General features: G+C 39.8%; 1 protein-coding gene across 4 annotated transcripts in view; it reads left to right on the top strand.

Moving 5' to 3' along the window:
* Positions 1–25,935, top strand: part of sdk2b (sidekick cell adhesion molecule 2b) — a 234,317-nt gene that overhangs the window by 117,161 nt on the left and 91,221 nt on the right. For all 4 annotated transcript variants that reach the window (XM_057825360.1, XM_057825359.1, XM_057825356.1 and 1 more), the window contains exons 6-13: positions 7,630–7,741; positions 7,809–7,999; positions 12,446–12,529; positions 12,874–13,068; positions 16,252–16,368; positions 22,457–22,624; positions 22,697–22,799; positions 23,224–23,400. In XM_057825360.1, coding sequence (XP_057681343.1) covers positions 7,630–7,741; positions 7,809–7,999; positions 12,446–12,529; positions 12,874–13,068; positions 16,252–16,368; positions 22,457–22,624; positions 22,697–22,799; positions 23,224–23,400 — 1,147 coding nt within the window. The remainder of the gene's footprint in view (positions 1–7,629; positions 7,742–7,808; positions 8,000–12,445; positions 12,530–12,873; positions 13,069–16,251; positions 16,369–22,456; positions 22,625–22,696; positions 22,800–23,223; positions 23,401–25,935) is intronic.

Genomic DNA, 25,935 nt, shown 5'->3' with positions numbered 1-25,935 from the left:
TGGAACGGCGCTGCCCCCAAGCGGCCGGTGGCATTCTCTTCACTCTTAATGTCCATAAACGGCCTCATTGTAATGTTTGAGGCAATATGCCAGCGGGTGCGTTAATCGCGCCAAATATTTTAACGTGATTAATTTAAAAAATTAATTAACGCCCGTTAACGCGATAATTTTGACAGCCCTAATATATATACAGTGGTACCTCTACATACGATCGCTTCGAAACACAAACTTTTCGACATCCGACGTAAAATTTGACTCGCCATTTGTTTCTACATCCGACGACATGCTCGAAATACGACAACAATGGCAGCACCGCAGACGAATGCACGGCGGATTTTCTTGTGTGACAAATCAACACTGGTTTCAGAAAAGGTTGGTACAGGTGGTGAAACAAGGAAAAAGTTGACGCTTACCTTCTAAATGAAGATGCAAATGACAGAAAAATATGAGCGTAGGGTGGGCATCCATGAAATGGCTCAACAATACATCTCCACGGTCCTCCTCCGACCATCGTTCGCCAGTCTTTATAAGTTAAGCTGACAATTCTTATTGTGGTAACATCTCCAGAGAAATCGCCAACTTCGACACGTTTTTATCATTTATTTCACAACTTATTCAAAACAAAAACACCTTCTGTCTGCCGCAATTGACGGTGTTCTCTAGAAAACATTCAAAGTGAAAGTGAAAGTGAAACTCAAGCTCACCGGTCTGTCTCTGGCACGTTAGCCCCGCGGTGCGTTCAGGGTCAGCAAAAAATGTCCGCCACATTAGAACACGATTTGTTACATTAATACAGGAATTATTATTATTATTATTATTATACCGATTTTGATTTATAATTTATTTGTTTTGCTATGTGTAATTGCCATTTGTAATAGTACCAGCAGTATTTTTAAAGGATTTAGTGAAGGTTTTTGGGCTGTGGAACGAATTAATGGAATTATAATGTATTCCTATGGGAAAATCCTGCTCGACATACGACCATTTTGACTTACAAACAAGGTCCTGGAACGGATTAACTTCGTATGTAGAGGTACCACTGTATATATATATATATATATGTATTTAATTCTGGCTTTCAGGCTGCGTTGACGAGACGGACTCAGATGCGGAGTACAGGCAATAAAGTTTATTTATGAAAACTTCCGTTGACATGCAGGGATGAGAAAAAGTACAAACAAAAAGCGCTCCAACGCAGGAATGAGTCAGGATGACTAGGATCAAAATGTTCAAACACAAAGAACTCAAAAAGGCAGGAAAGGTAAAAACGAAAAACGCTCCAAAAGGAGGTAAAAGTCAGGATTACCATGATCAAAATGTACAAACACAAACCACTCCAAATGGAGGATAATATACAGGATTACTATGAAAGCTAGGACGAGAGGCTGACATGACTAACCTGAGTAGAAAGACACTTCTGCACAAGACGAGGGAAACCAGGGCATTATATACACACAAGGTAATGGGGAACAGGTGGAAACAATAGGTGATTAGGTGACAGGAGGAAGGGCAAGTACATGACTATGAAGAGGGCGAAGCCTTCAAAATAAAACAGGAAGCGACGTGGCATGACACTGGTAAGAGAAGAAAAATTTGCAGAAATGAAGCATCATTTGTCCAGAGCATGAGTGCCTTCTAGTGAAGAAAATACTTCCTAGTTTGAATAGTGAATACAGTGGTCCTCGCTACTTCGCGCTTCAAACTTCATGTCCTCAGTTTATCGCAGTTTTTTTTTTTTTTTTTTTTTTTTTAAATATATATATATATATATATATATATATATATATATTTTTTTTTTTTTTTAAATACTGATGAGCCGTCCCGAGACGATCACGTAATCTCACTTTCCCTCCTGCTGCTCTTTGTTGGTCAGGCTGGAACTGGATAAGCAACTGGAGTTGCTTATTAAAGTTACGATGATTGACAGACGTTAAGGTTTGATCTTGTCACAGATGCCTAGATGCCGAAGCTTCAAAGCGCCGCATGCGTCAATCATCGTTTAACCTGTTAAACAGTTGCTGTGGTAACTTGTGTGTAAGTGAGCAGCTTAAGCGGATTTGAGTGGACTCACTCAATGAAGCATTTAATAAAGACAAGCATTTTTCTACTTTATTCTTGTTTTAAAATAATTCGGTGGGACAGTAACATATTTAAAACTTATCATAATTATTACATTTGAAGTGCTTAAAAAACATTTATTAAAATATTTATAGATTTTTTAAATTATACTTTGAGAAAAAAGTGAAAAAACATATCTTATATGTATCTCTTTCCAATGCTAAATCTGAATAAATACATTGAACACACCCAAAAAAAAAGTTACCTGTAATTTTCGCACTATAAGGCGCACCTGACTATAAGCCGCAACCCACCAAATGTGACACAAAAACAGCATTTGTTCATAGATAAGCCGCACTGGACTATAGGCCGCAGCTGTCCTTACTGTATTATGGGATATTTACATCATAAGATATCAACCGGTAACACTTCATTAGACCGCGGCATCATACGACGGTCAGAAGACCAAATGAAACCCCATGAAGCTTTGAACCAATTGGCTGCTAAGCTTCATTGCTTCAAGAAGCTTCATTTGACCATCACTGCCCCCTTGGGGGAGACAGTCAATCTCTTCTGCAACCTGCACTCAACACTGTTGTTGTCCAACATGCCTCCTAGCATGCATTGCAGCGCAACAGATGTAAATAACAGTCAAAATTCATTTTCTGTGCTAATTATTTATTCAGTTATTGTTCCAGTTGTTTCATTATTGCTAGTTATGTTATTTGGTAACACTCTGACAGTGGCGCCATGAGACTGTCATTATGACATGACACTGTCATGGGCATTAATGAATGCTTATAACAGATGTCATTTAGTGTTATTCGGCAAATTATCTCACTTTTGAAAGGATGTAAAAGATCCGAGCTGAACATAAATGGAGTTAGTAACATCATTTGTCAGATGACACTTAATGACATCTGTCGTAAGCATTCAGTAATGCCCATGATAGTGTCATGTCATATATATGACTGTTTTATGACGCTGCTGTCAAATAAAGTGTTACCAAATACCATAACAAGCAATTAATAAAACAACTGGAACAGTAACTGAATAAATAATTAGCACAGAACATGAATTTTGATTGTTATTTACATCTATAGTGCTGCAATGCATGCTAGGAGGCATGTGTTGCCTATTAAGCCCTCCCCCCCAAAATCAACAAATAAGCCGCACTGGACTATAAGCCGCAGGATTCAAAATGAAAGAAAAAAGTAGCGGCTTATAGTCTGAAAATTAGTTTTTTTGTGGGCCGGGGGCGCTACTTCACGTTTTTTCACTTATCGCGGCAGGTTCTGTTGCCCATTAACTGCGAAAAACGATGGATCACTGAAGTTCCTTCATAGTTCCTATTATGAAATTAAAAGGATCATATATCCGGTTTTCCGTGGCTAATTGGTGCCAAATAAAAACTGGGAGAGAGGTTGAAATCCACCCTTCGGAGTCATGTTGAGGGCAGCACTCTATGTCTAATACTTAATTTTTTTTACGTTGCTTTAAAGACACCACGTGATTGAACAGGCTGGCATGATCATAGCGAGCTTGAGTCTGATTTGTATAATAGAGTCATTTTATTATTGTTGCGACATCTCATTGGTGAAACTGGTAGAGCTACTGCCAAAAAAAAGTTAAATTTGATATTTCAAATAGAGAGGCAAAATACAACGATTAGTGTAGTCCAAAGTAGAGGATTAAGAGTAGTGTTTCTTCTTCACAAATCCTCTCAAGTAAAAGTAAAAAGTATGGCTGAGTAAAATGACTCTTAGAAGTACATTTTTCTCAAAAAGTTACTCAAGCTAATGTAACGGCGTAAATGTAACGTGTTACTATCCGCCTCTGTTAGCAACCCTACTTATTTATAGCTGAAACTCGTATAATAACAACACCTTGTAAAAGTTAAATATTTTATGTCAGCCAATTCAGAAAAATACACGTTAAATAGAATCATTACAGGTAGAGTGAAAAATTTCAAGCCTTTGTTGCCGGCAATTTAGATGGCTATCGTTTACAGATCATTAAAACCCAAATGTTGGTATCTCAAAAACAATAGAATAGTTGTGAAAAGTTCAATAGTAGAACCCATGGTGTCAAACTCTTAACAGTGTAATAACTAAAAACAATTCCAAGGGTTCCCTGAACCGTTAAATAGTCTGAGTGAGAAGGTACACAATGATTGGGAAGACTGCTGACTTGACATATGTCCAGAAGACCGCTATAAACACAATAACACAACAATAAAGATGTCCTGGAGCAACCTGGTCTTCCTTTGCAGTCACAAAGTACATAGAGAGTAGCCTAAAACATGATTTTTTGATTGATTGGCTTTGTGTGATATTCTAATTTTTTAAAGGTACTGAAATTCTTTGTCATTATAATCAACATTAAAATGAACCTTTTGAACATACTCTAATTATATCAGATGCACCATTAGTACCTCAAAACGTGAATTGGTAGCATTTACGACGATCAAATAATTTATCGTTCTGTTATTTTTTCTATCAATTCTTGTCCTCCTGTGAGGGCATTAGAATAGAATAGAATAGAATAGAATAGAATAGAATAGAATAGAATAGAATGTCATTTTACATAGTACAATGTAAGTACATTATTATTTATTAAGTTTGGGTCAGACTCAATCTTCATAGACTCTTGTAATGTGCGGTACCACAGATTCTTTTAAAATTTTAAATCCTTTAGTGAATGCATGTTTAGATTATCTGGCAGTATAATCTGAAACATTATCGTCTTGTGTGTCATGCAAACTGATTTAAATTACCAGATTATATTGTACTAGAAGGTAGTGATATGTTATAGTCGTAATATTTAGTGGGGTTTAAACTCAAAGGTGGGTAGTAAAGCCTAATTTATGCTTTTGCGTTGCGGTGACTGAGTAGCGATGGCGCCGACCCTACGTCGTCAACGAGCATTGGAAGTTTTGCGTCAAGGGAACGCGTTGCTCTGTAATTCACCGCCAAGCCGCTAGACGGGTGTTGCGTTGTGTTTGTGCGATTTTGCGGGATTCCTGTTGAATTCCTTTAGTTTTCTTCCGGTTAGACAACAATGGCAACGGCGATGGAATGCTTAAATGTTGATCTTCAGCTCATCGACATTGAACAACAAATGTTGATCATACAAATGTTGAGGCCCAGACGACGCAGAAGACGGTTGCGGAGGTGGTCTGTTCGACTGTTGATGCCCCACAGAGACTGGCAGTCACATTACGAATTCTATCATCGGGTGGAAGCCAGCAAGATGCTTTGTCCAGCGTTTTGTCCGATTTCTTTGTCGTGTCCTACAACCAGCCAGTGGGAAGCCATAGCAGATTTCTTGCGGCTATGGAACCTCCCAAACTGCCTTGGAAGCCTTGATGGTAAATATGTTATCATAAAGGCACCGAGGCACTCGCAATCAGTGATGTATCAAGTGTGTAAACTGTCTGTTGTTGAAAATTAAACATCAAAATAACTCTTTTGACAACAAACCTGTGCTTTATTCTTCATATACTTGAAGTATAAAATGTAAATACGTCACAGACTCACAGCAAACATATGTATGTACAAAATAAATAATAAAGTGCACCAACCAAAAATACGACATAATGTGATACAAAAGCGGGCACTTTTTGCCCGGCTGGGTCAACGCTTCGTGTGGCTATTCGCTTCTGAACACACACATGCTTGTCTCGGATGTTCTTCCATTTTTTTATGACCTCCATCGCCGTATTTTCAGCAATCTCCTTCCACGAATTGCTTGCCATTTGGCAATCTTTATAATGCCTTGACAAAGCATTATACAGGTGGTCGTACTTGCGGACCTCTTCGATGATCCTCTCGTCGACTAGGTCCATTTTTGAGTGTAGCCACTGTAGCGCAACAATGTTTGTAAATGGCGATGATTTTGAGCTAACCGGAAATAACAGTCTGAGCGGACCAATCACAGTCCATTTGTGTCGTCGCCACACGTTGACGTGACGCGTAGTCAAGATTTTGTGAAGGTGCACATCAGGCTACGGCGGAGGGTTGTAAATCGGGTCTGCCTTGATGGCGTAGGTCCGCCGCAGAAGCATAAACCAGCCTTAACGCGTTAAATGTACACCTTTGCATTTACTTGAGTAACTTTTTGAGTAAAATAAACTTCTAAGAGTAGTTTTACTAAGCCATACTTTTTACTTTTACTTGTGTAGATTTGAGAAGAAAAAATGCTACTCCTATTCCTCTACTTTGAGCTACACAAGAGCCGTTACATTTTTCCTCTTTATTCTAGAGATTAGATTTTTTATTTTTTATTTTTGTCAGCGATGCCAAGATTAGCACTACTAAATTAACCAATGAGACGATACGACAATAATCACGACTCCATTAAATCATCCAGACGCAAGCTTGCCATTCTATGATCACGCCAGGCTGTCCAATCACTTGGCGTCTTTAAAGCACAGTAAAAATGAAGTATTTGACAAAGAGCGCTGCCCTCAACATAACTCGAAAGTCCGGATTCAAACCTCTTTTCCGGTTTTTATTTGGCGCCGATTGACCGCGGAAAACCGGAACATGATCATTTTTATTTCATAATAGTAACTATGAAGGAACCATTCACTATTCAAACTCGGAACTATTTTTCCACTAGAGGGCGCGCATGCTCTTTGGACGAATGATGCTTCATTTCTGTCTTTTTTTTTTCCCTCGACGGAATTCAAGTATTTTGGTTTCATTTCTTTGGCTTAATGTGGTTATGTAATGGTTTATTGTACAGTATCAATATAACAACAGTTCATGTAGATATTTTTGTGCTGAGAGAAAAAAATACCGTTGTTTAAAAAAAATCAAACAAAAATAAGCAGATACTCACAGTGTTACTAAGTACTTGAGTATTCTTTTCACTGGATACTTTTTTACTTTTATTTGAGTCCTTTTTTTTGGTTGACTACATTTACATGAGTAATATTATTTTGAAGTATTGCTACTCTTACTTGAGTAAAATTTTTGGCTACTCTACTCACCTCTGGTTACACTTAAACTTTTACATCCATTCCATGCTATTTCAGATCGGTACTCATGCTCCGTGAATTGGACGGCAAACACGCTGGTTGGTTTTTTTGTACACCCTCACAAAACACAAGACAGGAGTCACTTACACCCCACATAACATTGTATCCTGTTTCATTCTGTCTTGGCACATGTATTGTACAACATTGTGCTGGTCACTCTCATTTAACACTTGAAATGTGCTCACCGGATGGAACTGATAAGTAAAGGAGTAGCACAGGAGTCGTGAGTAATTGGAGTTCACACATTCAATTGCATCCAGTATACAGTGACAATGGCAGATACTGTACTTCCATTATTTCACGCTAACAAAGAGCGCATGGGGGCGGAAATGGCAGTTGCTATAAAGGGGTCGGAGGCAGAGTTCCATTATTCAACTATGACACCCCATTGTGTCACGTTTTGTCCCATCAGTGCACATGTTCTATACCAGTCGCTTCCACTATATTTTATGCCGACAAAGTGTGCACAGGAGTGGATATGACATGCATAAAGAATGTTACATGCTTAACCGTGCATTTTTCTGCAGATGTCGGAGGCCCGGCAGACCCTATCGCACCCACCATCATCATCCCGCCTCGGAACACCAGTGTTGTCTCGGGAACGTCTGAGGTCACCATGGAATGTGTAGCCAATGCCAGGTAAACAAGTTATGAAAGCAACTGCTAGAAAGTGGAAAAAATACAATTTCTGCTCCTCCTTTCACAGGCCTCTCATCAAGCTAAGCATCACCTGGCGGAAGAATGGCGTGGCAGTGAGCAGCGGCCTGAGCGATTTCAACCGCCGGCTCACCATTCTTAGCCCCCTGGTGGCCGATGCCGGATTTTACGAGTGTGAAGCCGTGCTTCGTAGCAGCAGTGTGCCATCCGTCAGTGCTGGCGCATACCTGCATGTGCTCGGTAAGTCATGCCCTTTTTATAACAACAATACTTACCGGTACCTTAACTGGCTTTTCAATCTGAGTACAGCTAATAACTTTACATAGTTGGTGAACCTATGACGTGCATGACAGAACTATGTAAAGTAGAGCTGAAACGAGTACTCGAGCAACTCGAGTAACTCGAGTTTAAAAAGTGATCCGAGTAATTTTATTCACCTCGAGTAATCGTTTATTTTGACAGCTCTAAGCATCACGTTTTGCTCGGACTACTTTTAATGCGGGACAACGCGCTGTCACGTGCGGAGAGGAAGAAGGGGAAAAAAACTTACTGCAGCCGAAAACAAACGACGCCGACGTTGCTAAATACTAGCCCGCACGATGCTACGTTGGTACAGGTAGCGTCTGAGTCTCATAGAGATCACATGTATGTTGAACTAGATGCGATTTGACAGACTCGGCCGCGTCTGGGCAGCGTTAGTAAACCGCTGCCATCTTAAAGCAGTAGAGCGCTAAGCGCTAATAAAGAGCGCTAAGCGCTAATAAATAAGATTAACGTTACTGTCGCTACTAGCTCACGTAACGTTACCCCTGGGGAGGGCTAGGTTACAATTAATTATGACCACTGTCGATGCGTGGCTAACGTGTCTTACATTCAGGTTTTAACATAACATAGCATTGTGGAGTGATGAGGGTGTAAAATAAAAACTTAATCATGCTAACTATCAATTTTAGCTCAGTAGTCATTGCTGGATAAAACACCAAGTAGCACTGGTCCCTAATGTGCTCCAATACAGCCTGTATCATACATTTATTTTGAACACTGCAAAAACTCCAAATCCTATCAGGACTTACAGTTTAGACTAACTTAAAACTTAACTAGAACTTAAAAATGGCTTGACACAAAGAGAAATTAAATTGAAACACGTGGGAAAAAAACTTTTAAGTGATGTGTATTATCAAGCGTAACGGCATTTTTAGGTAAGATATATATATATATATATATATATATTTTTTTTTTCTTTAATAAGATCTAAAAGTTTTTTGAGTGAAAGCAGTGAATTAGTCTTTTTTATTCTAGTTACATCTGAGATGCAATTGTTGACCGTTTTCAACAATATACATCGAAAATAAAGACATTGATTGACTGAAAATGGATCAAGATTAGGTGAAATGTCTTGTTTTCTCATGTATATTTATAATTGCTCTTCACCTAAAAATATATTTGTTTTATCCGATTACTCGATTAATCGATAGAATTTTCAGTCGATTACTCGATTACTAAAATATTCGATAGCTGCAGCCCTAATGTAAAGTCAGTGCTGGTTACTCGGAAGGTGCACAAACAAGTTTTTGTGCCTGTGAATTGCACTAAGACCAGTGGGTACACGCTCCAAGTTGCAACCATGATTTACAGAGTTGGTAAATTCATGACCTGCATGAGTGAACTATCCAACGTCAATGCTGGTTAATCGGAAGGTGTATAAACAAGGTTTTGTGCCTGTGATTGGTGCTAAGACTTGTGGGTACACCCTCCGAGTTGCACGCATGACTTTACATAGTTGGTGAAGTCATGACCTGAATGAGTGTACTGTTAAAACACAAAAAGGTGAGCCTAACATGATCAGCCTACTAAAGGTAAATTAACCTTTTTGTTAAATCTAGCAAGTGCAAGAATAAATTTTAATCAAATATTCATTTATTTAATATATAATTTAGCCGTCTCAAAGGGTCCAAAGAGCCGCGTGTTGCCGACCCCTGATTCAGAGGGTAAAGCTCCTTTGAGGTCAGAGTTTTTGCCAAACTTATTCATGCAAAATCCAACTGTTTGACACTGGAAGTCCCAGGGTTTTATGACTATAAAGAAAGATCAGAAAGGCGTCAAATGACCCCGATACCAAACTGACTACTTGGCTTTGTCAAACAATAGACCACTCACACACACAATCAACCCCCCTACACACTCATGTGGAGTCGCTGCCAAGGTGTGAAGGGGGGGGGGGGGGGGTGTTCACTTTGGATAGCTGCAATTTGAATCTTGAATATTTGCAAATCCAGCGCTTCCTTGTCTTTGGCTACGTTCATACTACAGGTATTAATGCACAAATCCGATTTTTTGTCATATCTGTTTTTTGGCATGCCCGTTCAGACTGCCTTTGTCCATTGAGACCATTCAAGTATTATGCATGCGCACTAATTCGCAGTCCGACACGCGCAGAGCAAGACGACCCACATGCGCAGAAGCATCAAAACAAATGACCACACATGTTGGCTGTCATCCGTCATTCCAGGGATTATCATATTTAGCTCGTTAAAAAGAGGACACAAATAACAGACATTAATAATCCACGTTTAGTTTTATTTTCAAAGTTTATATGGACTGATAGAACGCATACACGCACACACATAAGCCTTGACGTGTGTGCGTGAAATGACGTGGGTGCGTCAGTTTGCCCCGACTCGGCCATGTGTGCAATAATTAAATATTGCTCATTCGGCGCATAGAATTAAAATCGAAAATTGACAGGGTTATCCTTTTCTTCATTTTTTTTTTTTTTATGACTGTGGTCAATCCCGCTTCGTGCTTAAAAGCAGAGTTCAAGCTAGGCGCTAATGCCTGCATCGCTGCCGTCCTTCGTGCCTCTTGCTGTTTGCTGACGTAATTAGTGCATGAATTCCGATTCCGGAGACTGGACAGTACAGACCGCTGCGACAGTCTGGAAAAATGTGGCCCAGATCAGATTTGAACCACATACGAAAGTGACCCAGATCGGATTTGAAATGGTCCAGTTCTATGCGACTTGTCACGTTCAGACCGTCAAGTTAATGCCTCACTCGAGTCGGAAAAACACGAAAAAATCGGATTCGTGCATTAAGACCTGTAGTATGAACGTAGCCTTTGTCAAACACGGAGGAACACAGAGATGCCCAGTCGCCGTGTTCTACAATATGATTGACATGACATGTATTGTATCAGGCATGCACCGGAAGGCAAGAGAGACGGGTGGACTTCTTGGTGGGTCTTGCAAAGGAATTGGCTCACTCACATGTTGGCGCAAAGACGGCGCAGAAGGAAAAATTGCTTTGGCAACAACCTCCAACACCTAGCCCCGGGAAAAGGGTGAAGAGTCATATGTCACCACATAAAAATAATTTTGTTTTGTTTTGTTTTTCACCGTCCGTTGTACAGGTAAGCAAACTGCAGCTTTTGGAATATGTGAAAAGGTTGTCCGCCCGATTACCTTCCTGAGCGGTCCACTGTCTGACAAAGCCAAGGCAGCCCTGCAAACACTCAAGAGGCTAATTGGAGCAATCCAACCCTGTGGTTTTGCCAGTGTGAATGGGAATGAGTAATGAGGACATTAATGCTCACAAAAGATATGGTGATTAGGGTCAGATGACCCTTCTCTGGAAACAAAAGGGATTTGTATCAACTGGACCACCCTTGGTAGTTCTAGTGTTGAAGCCCCTAATTAAACTTTGTGTTTGGAATTTATGGTGACGTAAATGCTTCATGACAACTGTACTGGAGGTGAATTTGTTTTGTACTACAATTGTTAAATTGGAATCAATCATTAACCCATCATTTTTGGTGGTTAAAGTTTCCTCACAATTTCCATGGGGGGATACCTTGTGTCATATCATAAAAAACTTGATTGAGTTAGAATGCCTGTACCATCAAACTGGCAGAAATGAAAGAGCTTAGTTCCATCCTGGAAATGGAGAAACTGTCTTAAGAATCATACTTTCCACCCAACCTTTCAGAGTAAAAACACTACTGATTTTGAACGTCAGTGACTGCAGTTGCCATCAAAACAACCAAGCTATTAAGTTTTTACTACAATTATTCTGACCAAACTTCTGACTTTTAGGGATGATTGTCCTCTGTCAAAAGCTGGAATATGATTTTATGACTCTGTAGTCCAAAAACTTGAATAGCCAGAGGTCAAACTTCAATAATTTTCCCCCATAGCTTTTTTTTGCTACACGTTGCTATTTTTCAGCCATCCATCCCCTGCTGCTAATCAGTGTCACGGTTCTGTAGCGTGTCCAAAACTCTGACAAAAGGTGTCGCCTGTGAAGCCGCCATTAAGCCGGCCGCCCCTGGCGAAAGCATTTGAATGCCCGAGTCGCTTTTGAACGCTTTGATGGCGTCAAGGTTGCGACGACATTCAAAGAGCAAGGTGCGCTTAACTTTTTCCTTTGAATGCCGCCTACTGACGCCGGTCTCCCCTGCTGCTGGTTTGAAGGTTACGGCCGAAAACTGAGGCGGAATACTAAATGTCTTCCCATCTGAGTTTTACACCGTCTTATTTCTTTGTTTTTGCTAACCCCACGGGCAATGTCCTTTTTTTCTTGCCCTTCCAATTAAAGCTGTCAGTTCTCATTTTAAACTTTGTCGATTGCTGTGGCGGGATTTAGAATTACATCACCACGGTTTTCCTTCCATTCCTCTGTCTCCTTGCAGAGCCGCCGCAGTTCATCAAAGAGCCAGAGAAGCACATAACCGCAGAAATGGAGAAGGTGGTGGACATTCCCTGTCAAGCACGAGGTGAGTGCACGCATCACAGGTCAATTCCCCTGTTTTCTCTCCTGCATCGCTAATAGGATGATCTTTTTTTGACATCTTTTTTTACATTTCTCACATTGCGTCAAGGTAGTGTGTGCCAAAAACCACAGTATTTTACTTTCAGTTTGATTGATTTTTCTTTGGAGGAGGATCGAGCAAGAGATGGTTCACTCTTGCTGTGTGGTCGATTGACAGCCTGTTGAGGGTCTGGTAAAAAAAATTGGGTTATGGTTAATATTTATTAACACTTTTGTGTGATTGAGTTTCAAAATTCTTGTAATTAACTGACCACGGAAATTTACTGTTGACTTTACCATAATATACAGGTGTACCTCAGCCGGACATCGTGTGGTACAAGGACGCCACACCCATCGACCCCGTTAAAACGCCACGATACCGTGTGCTGATGGGCGGCAGTCTCCAGGTCAACGGCCTCCTACCTGACGACACCGGCATGTTCCAGTGCTTCGCTCGTAACGCGGCTGGCGAAGTCCAGACCAACACATACCTAGCCGTCACCAGTGAGTGCTCCGAAACTAAAAACAAATCCCTCTGACCCAAGGATCGAATTGTGCTTTTACCCCATAAAAAAACAAAACAAAAACAATGATGCGATAAAATCCTGACATGGATGTTCGATGATTTTCTCACTCGTTTCTTTAATTCATCTTAGTATATGTACTAGCTGATTGCCTCGCTCTGTATTTAAATTAGGAATGTCCCCTATCCGATCACGTGATCAGAAATCGGGCTGATCATGCCATTTTTTTTTTTTTAAAAGGATCAGGTTTTTAATAAAGATCGAGCGTGATGGGTTTTTCAGGACCGATACCGATTAATTAGAGGGACTGATAGCAGATTTTTGGAGCTGATATTCATTTGCAGTGGAAGGGTAAAAATTGGCGTAAAAAATTGAATTATACAAACGCCAAACTTCATTGAAATGCCTAAAGCATGTTCAGTGAATCACACAAATAGAAAATAATAGCTCCAGAAGTGCCTGAATTTCCTAGACTCGGAAACATCTCTTATAAAGTTGAATAAATGGTTAAATAAAAAGCTCTTTGAAATTTTTCCACAGAAAAGAAAGCCCTGATGACCTCGTCTAAGTATCCTTGAGCAAGATACTAAACCCAATGTTGCTCCTGGTGCTGCATCACCAGTAGGTAGATGAGAATAGTGTGAAGCGCTTTGAGGTAAAGGCGCAATGCAAGTTTAACTCCATCTACTATTATCATTTAACCAATCAGAAAATAGGGTGGATACTAGTGCAGGAGACAGCAGGCAGAGGAGAGTAGCGTGGCTGAATCTGAACCGAAATAACCCAGTTTTTAATGGATTTTTTTCACAACGGCTGGTCGGATTTAGAAAAAAGGCTGATACCGATATAGGTCAAAATTCCAAATATCGGTGACAATAATCGGCCCAGCCAATAATCTGTCATCTCTCGTTTTTAGTTTTAAAAAACTTATTGTGCTGGCTAGAAACTCCAATGTTAAGAGTCAGTTATGCGATCATAGTAATTCAGTGCATCCATCGTGTGAAGAATTGTCTCAGGAGTGATTTGTTGGAGGATTCAAGGTAATTATTGTAATTTTTTTATTTTTTCACAAGAATTTTCATCGTAGGCTGCCACCACATTGCCTAACAGACCAGCATCATTCTTCAACATATTTACATAAACTAAATGCTAACTACACGGTTTTTGTTTTTTTTGCTTTTAACCAAGAATCGAGACTGTTTTAGGGATTTAAGCATTTCCTCACAAGAATTTTCACCGAAACAGCTCTGTTTACATATGGCAGCCGCCATATTGACTGACAGACTTGCATCGTGCTTCGACATATTTACGTAAAATAAATGCTAACTGCATTTTTTTTTGGTGCTTTTTTTTTTTTTTTTTTTTTTTTTTTTTTGCTTTTAACCAAGAATCGAGACTGTTTTGCGTCCATATCTACAAAGAATTCACGGATTTAAGCATTAATTCACAAGAATTTACACAGGAAAAGCTCTGTTTACATATGGCGGCCGCCACATTGACTGACAGACTAGCATCATACTTTGACATATTAATGTAAAAAATAAATCAAACTGCACGTTTTTTTTTTGCTTTTAACCAAGAATCGAGACTGTTTTATGTCCATATCTATAAAGAATTCATGTATTTAAGCCTTTATTCACAAGAATTTTCACCGAAAAAGCTCAGTTTACATAAGGCGGCCGTCACATTGACTGACAGACTAGCATCATTCTTCGACATATTTACGTATAATAAATGCTTACTGCATGATTGTTTGCTTTTTACCATGAATTGAGACTGTTTTACGTCCATATCTATAAAGAATTCAGGAATTTAAGCATTTATTCACAAGAATTTTGACCGGAAAAGCTCTGTTTACATAGCGCGGTCGCCACATTGACTGACAGACTAGCATCGTACTTCGACATATTTACGTAAAATAAATCTAAACTGCGCGTTTTTTTTTGCTTTTAACCAAGAATCGAGACTGTTTTACGTCCAAATCTATAAAGAATTCAGGGATTTAAGCATTTGTTCACAAGAATTTTCACCAGAAAAGTTAGCGCGGCCGCCACCATGACTGACAGACGAGCATCATTCTTCGACATATTTACGTAAAATAAATCTAAACTGCAATTTTTTTTTTTTTGCTTTTAACCAAGAATTGAGAGTGTTTTACGTTGATTTATATATATAAAGAATTCAGGGATTTGAGCATTTATTCACAAGAATTTTCAACGAAAAAGCTCTTTTTTCTGTGATTCCACTCCGTCAGCTTTGACACCACGCCAACAAGGCAGCCCCCCTATTAACCGGCCCGTGTTCCCACAATATGATTATGAAGTGTATGACCACAGTTTCTGTGGCTGTTAAATGAATTAATGGAATTAAAATTGCATTCTTATGCAAAAATCCTGCTCGACATACGACCATTTCGACTTACAAACAAGGCCCTGGAGCGAATTAACTTCGTATGTAGAGGTACCACTGAACTTGTATACCACCGCTAATTATGCAATTGTGTTGAATGCATGCATGTTTCTTTGTTACAGTTTCACAAACTTAAAAAAATACTTCTTATAAAAAAACAAAAAAAAGTCCTAGCCTTGTGTTTAATTGGAGGACATTCAATGTTAGCTGCATGTCAGGCAGTACGCAAGGCAGTACACTTATGTTTTATAATTTTTAAAAAATTTTAAGGGCTGAAAAGTAACAAAACAATCCAGAAATACAACGGCCTTGCCAAAAGAATCAAAATCGTTTTATACTCGTTTTAAAAAGAGGAGGAGGAATTACTGTAAATAGTAAAGTACTGCAATATGTTGGGAACTTTTGTTCAAGTTAAAAAAAAAATAAAAAAATTCTGTATCGGATCGAGACTCGGCATTCACAGATTCTAAAATTCAGGTGACTCGAATTTGGGTGCAAAATCATGCGATTGGGAGATCCCTAATTGAAATAGTTGACATTTGGACGTTTTTCTGCTTGTTTCAGTATTGAGGTAAAGGATATGTCATTAGAAAAATGTAACACACTCAAGTAAGAGTAAAAATCAAGGGCCATTTCCTGACTGTACTACTGTAGTGGGATTAGTTCCATGCAACTTACTTACCTTCTCAGTTTGCTATAGTTTACTCTTTCCTTGTGTGTACGTGTGTTTGTGTGTGCCTGCACCAACTTACAGGTATCGCTCCTAATATCACCGCCGGACCATCGGACAGCACCGTGATCGACGGGATGTCCATCATCCTTCACTGTGAGACTTCTGGCGCTCCGAGACCAGCTATCACCTGGCAGAAAGGTTTGAGTTATACAAACATGCAGGCATACGCACACACATGCACACACCTAGGGATTATAATGTATGTTATCTATTACAAACGGGAGGATAGTTTGTGGCGGCTTACGGGCTAAAGCCGGCTTGGATCCCAAGGTTTATCCCACACCGGGCTTTTCTTGTTTTGCATCACAATGAGGAAAACATTGTCCCGGTTTCTCTTCGTGATCCACTTCTAGCTCCTTTTCCGCTGGAGCGTTACATTTAACTGCTGCATCCTCTTCAGGCAGCCAACCCGTCGAGCCTGCCGCCTGCTGTACGATATTGTTCTTAGAGCTTAGTAACCCTCAACTTCACGTTCTCTTTACTTGAATTTTTTGGGAGCAGCCTGTTGGGTCAGGCTTGAAGAGAGTCTGTCACAAGATGAGGTAATGATGCGCTAGGATTAACTCGAATCAAAACCCAAGATTATGTGTTATAGCTACATAAGATTGTGTGATCTTTCGAGGCAAATGTTTTTATTTCGTCCAACTAAATGATAATTTCGGTTGTATGTATGGGAACATATGACTAAGCCAACAATTTACAGCTGACAGTATAAGCACAATCTAAAACGAGATGAGGAAATGATAACTTGGAATTGCCTCAGGACATATTTATAACTAATATCATATCATTTTATAATCAAACTTTGGGTTGTGTGTAACTCAACTAGTTTGGCCAGAAATGTGATATTGATGATATGACGTTGATGTAATGATATTGAGTCTATGGCAACCCAATTACTGTAGTCGGTCAACTAATTGGGCTTTGAATCTACTATGGGACCATGTTAGTTTGTTTTTAGCTGAATACAACATTGTGATTTTTTTAACCCTTTTATAGACTGGTCACTACAGTGGACAGCAATTCAAAACTTTTTTCCCAATGACTGAAAAAAAAAAGGAAAACATTTAACTCTTTATTGGCCAAGTGACAATATTTGGTCATTTAACAAATACTAGCAATTAGTATAGCACTGCACTGTATATATTTCATGATGAATCATTGGTGTTTTTTATCTTATTTTCATATAATGATTAATAACTTTATGTAAAAATGAATTGGATGCCTAGTGCCATCGATAGCAGCCAATAAGTTAAATGAATGCGCTGCAAGGATTAATATTGTGATTTTTTTTTTTTTTTTTCTAAACCCAGTTATAGACAGTGGTCACTACAGTGTACAGCTATTCAAAAGTTGCTTTTTCCCTTATGAATGAAAAAAAGCACTTAAAACATCCATCCATCCATCCATCCATCCATCCATCCATCCATCCATCCATCCATCCATCCATCCATCCATCCATCCATCCATCCATCCATCCATTTTCTACCGCTTATTAGACTTAGTGTCGCGGGGGCAGCAGCTTCAGAATGGAACCCTAGACTTCCCTCTCCCCTGCCACTTCAGCCAGCTCTTCTTGGGGGATCCCAAGGCTTTCCCAGGCCAGCCGGGACGAGCCTGGAACACCTTACCAGGGAGACGCCCCGGAGGCATCCTAATTACCGTATTGGCCCGAATATAAGACGGCCCTGATTATAAGACGACCCCCTCTTTTTCAAGACTCAAGTTTGAAAAAAGACTTTTTGAACACAAAATTAATTTTTATACAGAAAGTAATTACAGTACATCTGAAACAAATGATTATAACAATATATTTGAGAGAAAAAGCCTGTTATTTTGCCTCATTCAAATCTTAATATCTGAACATTTAAATATGTCAACTAAAGTGCAATCACATTTGTAAATGAATGGCTTCTGGTTTTTGAAATGTAAATAAACTAAAGATACACGATAATATCGGCTACCGATAATTATCGGCCGATAATGGCAATTATGACGTCACACAGATAATACAGATAATAAAAAAATCAACCGATAATGCAATCCGATAATTATATACTTGATTTAGCCTCCAAATGTGCGCAGCCAAGCAGTTTTCTCCACTTCTTCACTGCTGCCTGCTCAACCCCTCCCCTCTCTGAAGCCCCTGTGGGAGGAGGGGTTTAGGAGTACGGCGTCATAGAGGAGGCGGTGTTACACATCAGTGTTGACACTGTTGAGGCGCTCTCACTAGCGTGCTTTGCTTTTCCCGTGTGTGAAATGAAATAAACGATGCTCTCGCCATCTACAAAACAGTTCCTCAAGGCCTAAAGAAAGCGTCCTCATTGAACACCACTAGCACTAACCCAGCAGCCATTTAAAACTGCATCACAATGATTTTTGGAACGAATATGAGGCTGCTGCTAGCACGAATGCTAAAGCTATTGTTAACAACTAAACTATAAAGGAAGCTACGGGGCTTGTGACGATACAGAGACACTGCGGTCCTCCCGGAGTCGGGGTGTTTGGGAATGCAGCCCAAAGCGAGTGGTAAACTCCCATCTATGGCTAAACACCTCACGAGATCGATAGTTGACAAGTAGCTGTCTTCCGACGGAGCCCGCCGGTCCGGCAGGCCGCCGCCGCCTCGCCCTAGGCGGGTAAAGGATGAGAGCAGAGCCATGCACCGAATGCGCCGCAGCGAGCCGGCCGGGGCGGGTGGATATCCGGTATGAACTTAGCTGCCGCCGCCACTCCAGTTCAAGACACAGGCCTGGCGCGGGTGCTAATTTGGCAGCCGGGCTGATTGAAGGGCACAGGCGGGAGGAAATTCCCGAAATGACCCGATAGCCAAATCCCTGGATGAAAAAATAATGCAGTTTATACGACCATGATTCTTCGTGAAAGACATGCCGATCACATCAGTTTTACCACGGACATTTACACAGCTGATGTCAACAAACCATGTTTATCATGACGGCACAGTGGTTAGTTGATAATTGTAACATGCACCAAACGACACAAAGAAGTCATCCAGTCAGTAATGCATTCAGTACGCATTAAATTTATGACGTCTTAATCAGATCATTCTTCTTAAATCTAGTAAAATAATTTTCCCCATCTTGTTTGAGTGTTGAAGACTAGTTGAATGCGCCATATTATTCCACTTACTTGAACTAAATATTGCAATTTGTTCATATTAAGCCCAAACATCTAAAAAAAATAAGGTCATTTTCACCTAAATCAAGAAAAAATTGCTTTCAAATAATGTTTTGAACCATACATATTCTTGAATAAAGAACATTTCTGACAAGTTTTTTTTTTTTTTTTTTTTTTTTTTAGGATTATGTATAATAATTTATTGCTTAAAATAAGGCTGTTAATCTTATTTTCAGCTGGCTGTTTTTCTTCAAGAAATCTGAGTGAAATACACTTGAAGTGCTGGCAGTTAATTTAACTTATTTCCAATAGATTTACACTGAAAACAAGGGACTTTAACTAGTCTTAAGGAGCTGTGTTTTTGCTGTGTAGTAATGTTATACTTTAGGAATGGCATACTTTTAAAGCCATTTTTGTGCAACGTATGTATTTACTCTGTAAGTAATTGTTGCCAAAAGTTTACCATTACACAATGTCAGACAATCTGTCTTTATTTAGATGTTGGAATTTACTACTACTACTACTTGTTCACATTTGATGTTGAAAAAAAAAAAGAGCAATATTATTTTTGCACAGCAATATTTTCTCTTGTGTATACTTTAAAATTTTACATAAATCTTTAATAAAATTATCGGCTTGACATTATCGGTTATCGGTTGGAACGAGGAGGAAATTATCGGTTATTGGTATCGGCTGAAAAATGCATTATCGTGCATCACTAAAATAAACCAATCTATTGTGATAAAACAACAAAATTGCAATAACTGCATTAACCATCAAAGTGAAGTCTAACTGTAACTCTAGTCTTGAAACAAATCTGAATCAGGAAAAACATTGCAATAAAATAATGCAAACGGGTTAAACTTCAGAGTAGCTGAGATCTGTCATGACAGAACATCGCTTCAATGATATCTGGCGCCATCTAACGTCGTGAATGGGGAGAGTCGCTGAGATCTGTCATGACAGAATATCGCTTCAATGATACCTGGCGCCATCCAGTGTCGTGAATGGGTGTAACGTCTAGACCGCGAATATAAGACGACTCCCTCTTTTTCAATCTTATTTCAATGCAAAAAACACTGTCTTATATTCGGGGCAATACGGTAGATGCCTGAGCCACCTCATCTGGCTCTTCTCGATGCGAAGGAGCTGAGGCTCTACTCCGAGCCCCTCCCGGATGACTGAGCTTCTCACCTTATCTCTAAGGGAGAGCCCGGACACCCTACGGAGGAAACTCATTTCGGCTGTTTGAATCCGGGATCTTGTTCTTTCAGTCACGACCAACAGCTTGTAACCATATGTGAGGGTAGGAACGTAGATGGCCCGGTAAATAAAAAGCAGCTCACTCTTCACCACGACAGATCAATGCAGAGTCCGCATCACTGCAGACGCAGCGCCGATTCGCCTGTCAATCTCCCATTTCATTTTTCCATCACTCGTGAACAAGACCCCGAGATACTTGAACTCCTCCACTTGGGGAATGACCTCATCCCTGAACCGGAGAGTGCATTCTACCTTTTCCAGACTGAGGACCACAGTCACGGATTTTGAGGTGCTGATTCTCATCCCGACCGCTTCAGACTGCTGCGAACCGTTTCAGTGAGAGTTGAAGGTCACGGCTTGATGAAGCCAACAACACTATATCATCCGCAAAAAGCAGAGATGCAATACTGAGGCGACCAATCTGGACCCCCTCAGCGCCTATGCTGCGCCTAAATATTCTGTTCATAATGGTGATGAACATGACTGGCACTTAAAACATTTAACTCTTTATTGGCCAAGTGATAATATTTGATCATTGAACAAAAATAACAAATATTAGCAATTTGTATTGTACTGTACTGTATATATAATGTGGGGCAGAGCAACTTGCTTATTTAAATTTGGTGCTCGGAAGCCATGGTTGCTCTGAGGATGGTAGGGATGGACTTATTTGAGAGGGTGGGTCTTAAAATTTGGTTCTTAACGTCATTATTTATTTTGTGTTTATTTTTTTAGGAACCCTAGTGAGCATCATGGAGTGGACGAAGATGGAATGCGCTTTTGCTGTTGAGGCATTTTTTTTCAAAAGAACAATAAAAACGCGTGCATTAAGTCCCTTCACCATAGCTAATTTGTAGGAATGAAATCTCGATTCTTCTTGGAGGATTCATCTCACAGAACGAACAGACAAATCGACCAGATGTGTGTTTGCTGGCAGACCGTCGGTGACATCTCAAAGCAGATTGTGTCACCGCGTCAATGTTTTGGGGTGACCTTGCTGTTCATGGGAGGCCAGGTTTCTTTCTTTACATCACCCGTATCCCTGATGTTGTTTACCCAGGAAACAATCGAATGCCCGCCAGGAACACAACCACTGGGGCATTATTGAAATGTCTACGGAATGCAAGTTGCGTTGCGAAGATTGAGCGACCGCTTGAAAAAAATGCCTCAGTTGCGAAAACGTATTCCAACTTTGTCCTCTCCATTAAGCTTCCTGGGGTTCTTGAAAAATAAACACAAAATAAATAATGCATGTTAAGAAACAAACTTTAAGCCCCACTCTCTTAAATAAGTCCATCCCTACATTCTCAGAGCAACCATCGGTTCAGGACACCAAATTTAAATAAGCAAGTTGCTCTGCCCCACTGTGTATTTTAAGATTATTAATCATTCTTGTATTTGATATTATGTGTCTACAATGATAAATAACTTCATGTCAAAATGAATTGGATGTCTAGCACCGTCAATGGCAGCCAACTATTTAAATGACTCCACTGTCAGGAAAAAAAAAAAAAAAAAAAGTGCATGAATGGGTTCCTATTTTTTTTTTTTTTTTTAGATTTCGATTCAGCCAAATCATTGGATCTGAATTAGTGAAACTAATTTATCCACACATAAGCTTGCTGAACAAACTTAATTGATACGATTGGATTCACAAAAACTCGCCTGTAGTTATGGAATTAATAATTAATTAACAGATTTCTCCTATATATGTATAGGTATGATTATAAAATACATTCCTTGTTTTCCTGAGCAAAAAAATAAATAAAGTGAGCTTTTTACCAACTTGACAAACTCTTGATGTACTCATTGTCATACCCGTCAGGCGAGCGTGTCCTGGCAAGCGGTTCAGTGCAGCTGCCCCGCTTCACCCTACTGGAGTCCGGCAGCCTGCTCATTTCGCCCTCGCACATTTCCGATGCTGGCACTTACACCTGCATGGCCAGCAACTCCCGTGGCATCGACGAGGCGTCCGCCGACCTCGTGGTCTGGGGTAAATAGAAGAGCGGCACTGCTTCTCGCTGTTCCGGAACATTCTGTCATGTCTCCTCCGCCGCCTCCTCAGCTCGAACCCGGATCACGACGCCCCCGCAGGACCAGAGCATCATCAAAGGCACCAAGGCCGCGCTGACCTGCGGTGTCACGCACGATCCCAGCGTGAATGTCAGGTAAGCCGACACATTCAAACGGCTTTATTCAGCGGGCGACCTTCTGGGGCAGTCTGTATAAAGCCCTCCAGAATTGAAGAAACTCCACAGTACAGCGCTGAATAAAAGTCAACTAACTTAAGAAAATATGCTTCCTACAACTTCTTTGCAATGCAGTATGCAAACTAATTATCATTCCGAGGATGTTCTCGTACTTGATGCCATAATATGGTATCAATGTTGGAAGATATTTTCAAAACCAAAATTGCTGTATACCTTTTGATGTTGTAAAATGTGATATTTGTCCCACATGCATTCCCCCTAGGCAAGCAAACAACCACACAATGTCATATCATAAAACGCCAAAAGCAAAGCAACATTATGGTAGCATGTGGCATATTTATGAAAAAAAATCTCATCTTGTGTATTTGTGTGGTTCACGCAGACACGTATGGGAAAAAGAGGGAGTGGCCATCAACGTGCAATCTATTCCACGTATGCAGCAAGACGCCGACGGCACCCTGCACATCTCGCAGACGTGGTCGGGCGACATCGGCACGTACACATGCCGCGTCACCTCGGTGGGCGGCAACGATTCCCGCAGCGCTCACCTCCGGGTCAGGTAAACATACAAACACATAAGGGCGTAGCTTTGGTCTCAAAATTGGTCGGGATGATATAACAGCATAACCTGCATGCACACTTTTTTGCTGGGGATGGGACATTAATAAGACCAAAGAGATTATAGAACAGGGGTCAGGGCTACATTCCTCATGAATATGAACCTAATTGATTGATAGGCTAAATGATTAATGCAAAATAAATCTGTATTGACTAATACTAACTTTCATGCGTATCGGTTCAGCTGATACGACATTTGATTCAAACCTTTGTTTTCAAAAACTACTAAAGAACTGTTTTGAAGTGCAAGTCCCTTGATTAAAAAATCGGGGAGCTATCCAAAAATGGGTCCACTTCTGGGGGACACTGGAGCACCCTTTGACTCAAACTAAAGTATTGTAATATGAAAGTTATTTGGAAAAAAAAATAATGAAAAAAATCTGAGATATCCAAGGACTGATTTACATCTGGGGCATACTATACTATCCCAAGACTCTATCTTAAGTACCGTAGTTTTCGGGCTATAAGTCACAGTGTTTTTTCATAGTTTGGCTGGGTGTGCGACTCTGGAGCGGCTTATGTGTGGAATTATTAACATATTATTATATCATTTCACATGTTTTGGTGTTTTGAAGTGACACTGATGGTTTGGTAAACATGTTATCATGTTCTTTATGCTATAGTTATCTGAATAACTCGTAATAGCTATGCTACATTAACATACCGGCTGTGTTTGCATTTCGTTGTTCATGCATCATGTAACATTATCAGACTATACACTTATTCATTATGTTGTTCTTTATTGTATTTTTATTTTAAATTGCCTTTCAAGATGACATATCTGTTCTATGTGTTGGATTCAATCAAGTAAATTTCCCCCAAAAATGTGACTTATACTCCGGTGCGACTTATATGTTTTATTTCCTCTTCATTGGGCATTTTATGGCTGGTGCAACCTATACTCATGTGCGACTTATAGTCAGAAAAATACGGTACTCTCATGAAATTCTGATGTGTGGTTTTATTTCAGAGATCATTGTTCATGTCAATTCATGTCAGTGTTCCCCTTAAGTGGACCCATTCTTGGATAGCTTCCCGTTTTTATTAATAAAGGGACTTGCACTCTGAAGCCACCCCATTGTATTACCGTAAAGCACATAAAGCAAAAAATTATCCAAATGAGGGACGGCTAGCTTGACTTTGTTGTTCCTTGCGGAGGCTGGTTCAGTTCACACAGTTCACACAGTTTAATGTTATGCTAACTCTGATGCAGGTCAGACTTTCAGTAGAAAAATTAGTGAGTGGCTGCTGCTGGCCGAAAAAAAACTTCTAATGTCCCTCCTCTTGGAAGGGGGCGGAGGAGGCAGCATGTTGTCGACATGAATTGGTCAGGCTGGTTTAGTGTGCATGTGTGGCGGAAGGGGAGCATCTAGTCATCAGCCAATCAACCGTGCTTTTGATGGAAAAATATGGACCGGCACATTCAGCAAGTGAAAATGGATAAATGTAAGTCTGAACATAATGAAAATAATTCACTTATTCTCTCTATTCTACCCATACAACATATGAGAAGACAATCTAAATTACCTATTTAACTGAACCCATTTTATAATGTAAATAAGGCTGCTTAAAAGTTGGTGGGGACAATTTGAGCATCCTGAAATGTTGGTAGTGAAATGTCCCTAGCGTCCCTATGCAAACCTACGCCCTAACAAACACAACGATATACAGTAAACACAAAAAAGGAACATGTATTTTGCCCTCTTGCTCACTTTAACTCACACATACAGCATGTCTCATTTCCACTTTGTCCTCTTTCTCATTCAACACCAGCATCACACTCGCGAAAGCTCAAGTAGGACATATGTATAGCAGTTGGCATTCATCACACACATGCACGCACACATGCCTCATTTTGTTTGTTTTTATGGTGTGAATTTTAAATATTATTATTCAGGATGTGTCCAAGCTAATCACCTCATTTTAAGAAAATCGGAATCAGGTTAAAAAAAAATAAAAGATAGGGTTTTAATTTTTAGGTATTAACATCATTGGCTGCCTGAATTGATCTGTTGAAATAATAAATATTAAGATTAAATTGTTTATTAGAGAAAAAATGCTTAAATTTATTCAAATTTACTCAACTTTGAGCTCATCGAAAGCAATATATTTTATTTATAATGCGCTTTTCATTGCAGTCAAAGAACCTCCGTGAAGTTGGCCCCCATCAGACGAAAATTTATATAAAAATTTTGTCAGTCATTTGTGCTTGTTTGTCCTGTAGAAAGTTTGTTTGTGCTGCTGTCATTTCTAAGATATTTCCAATTCTTTAATAGGTCAATCTGAGGTCAACCAGCCCCCCCATTTTGATTTAAAATGCCGAAAAATTGTGTCAATCATTTGTGCTTCGGTTTTCTGGCTTGAGCATTAAAAAATTTCATTTGTGCTACAATCGTTTTATACATATTGTGATATTAACTTCGAGTGATGACGTCAATCGTAGCCCCTACGTCGCGACTGACGGAGCGTACCAACT

This window comes from Corythoichthys intestinalis, chromosome 21, assembly GCF_030265065.1.
Source record: "Corythoichthys intestinalis isolate RoL2023-P3 chromosome 21, ASM3026506v1, whole genome shotgun sequence".
In the NCBI taxonomy this organism is placed as follows: Eukaryota; Metazoa; Chordata; class Actinopteri; order Syngnathiformes; family Syngnathidae; genus Corythoichthys; species Corythoichthys intestinalis.
Note: the sequence above shows the minus strand (reverse complement) of the source record. Positions and strands in the feature narration are given on the sequence as shown.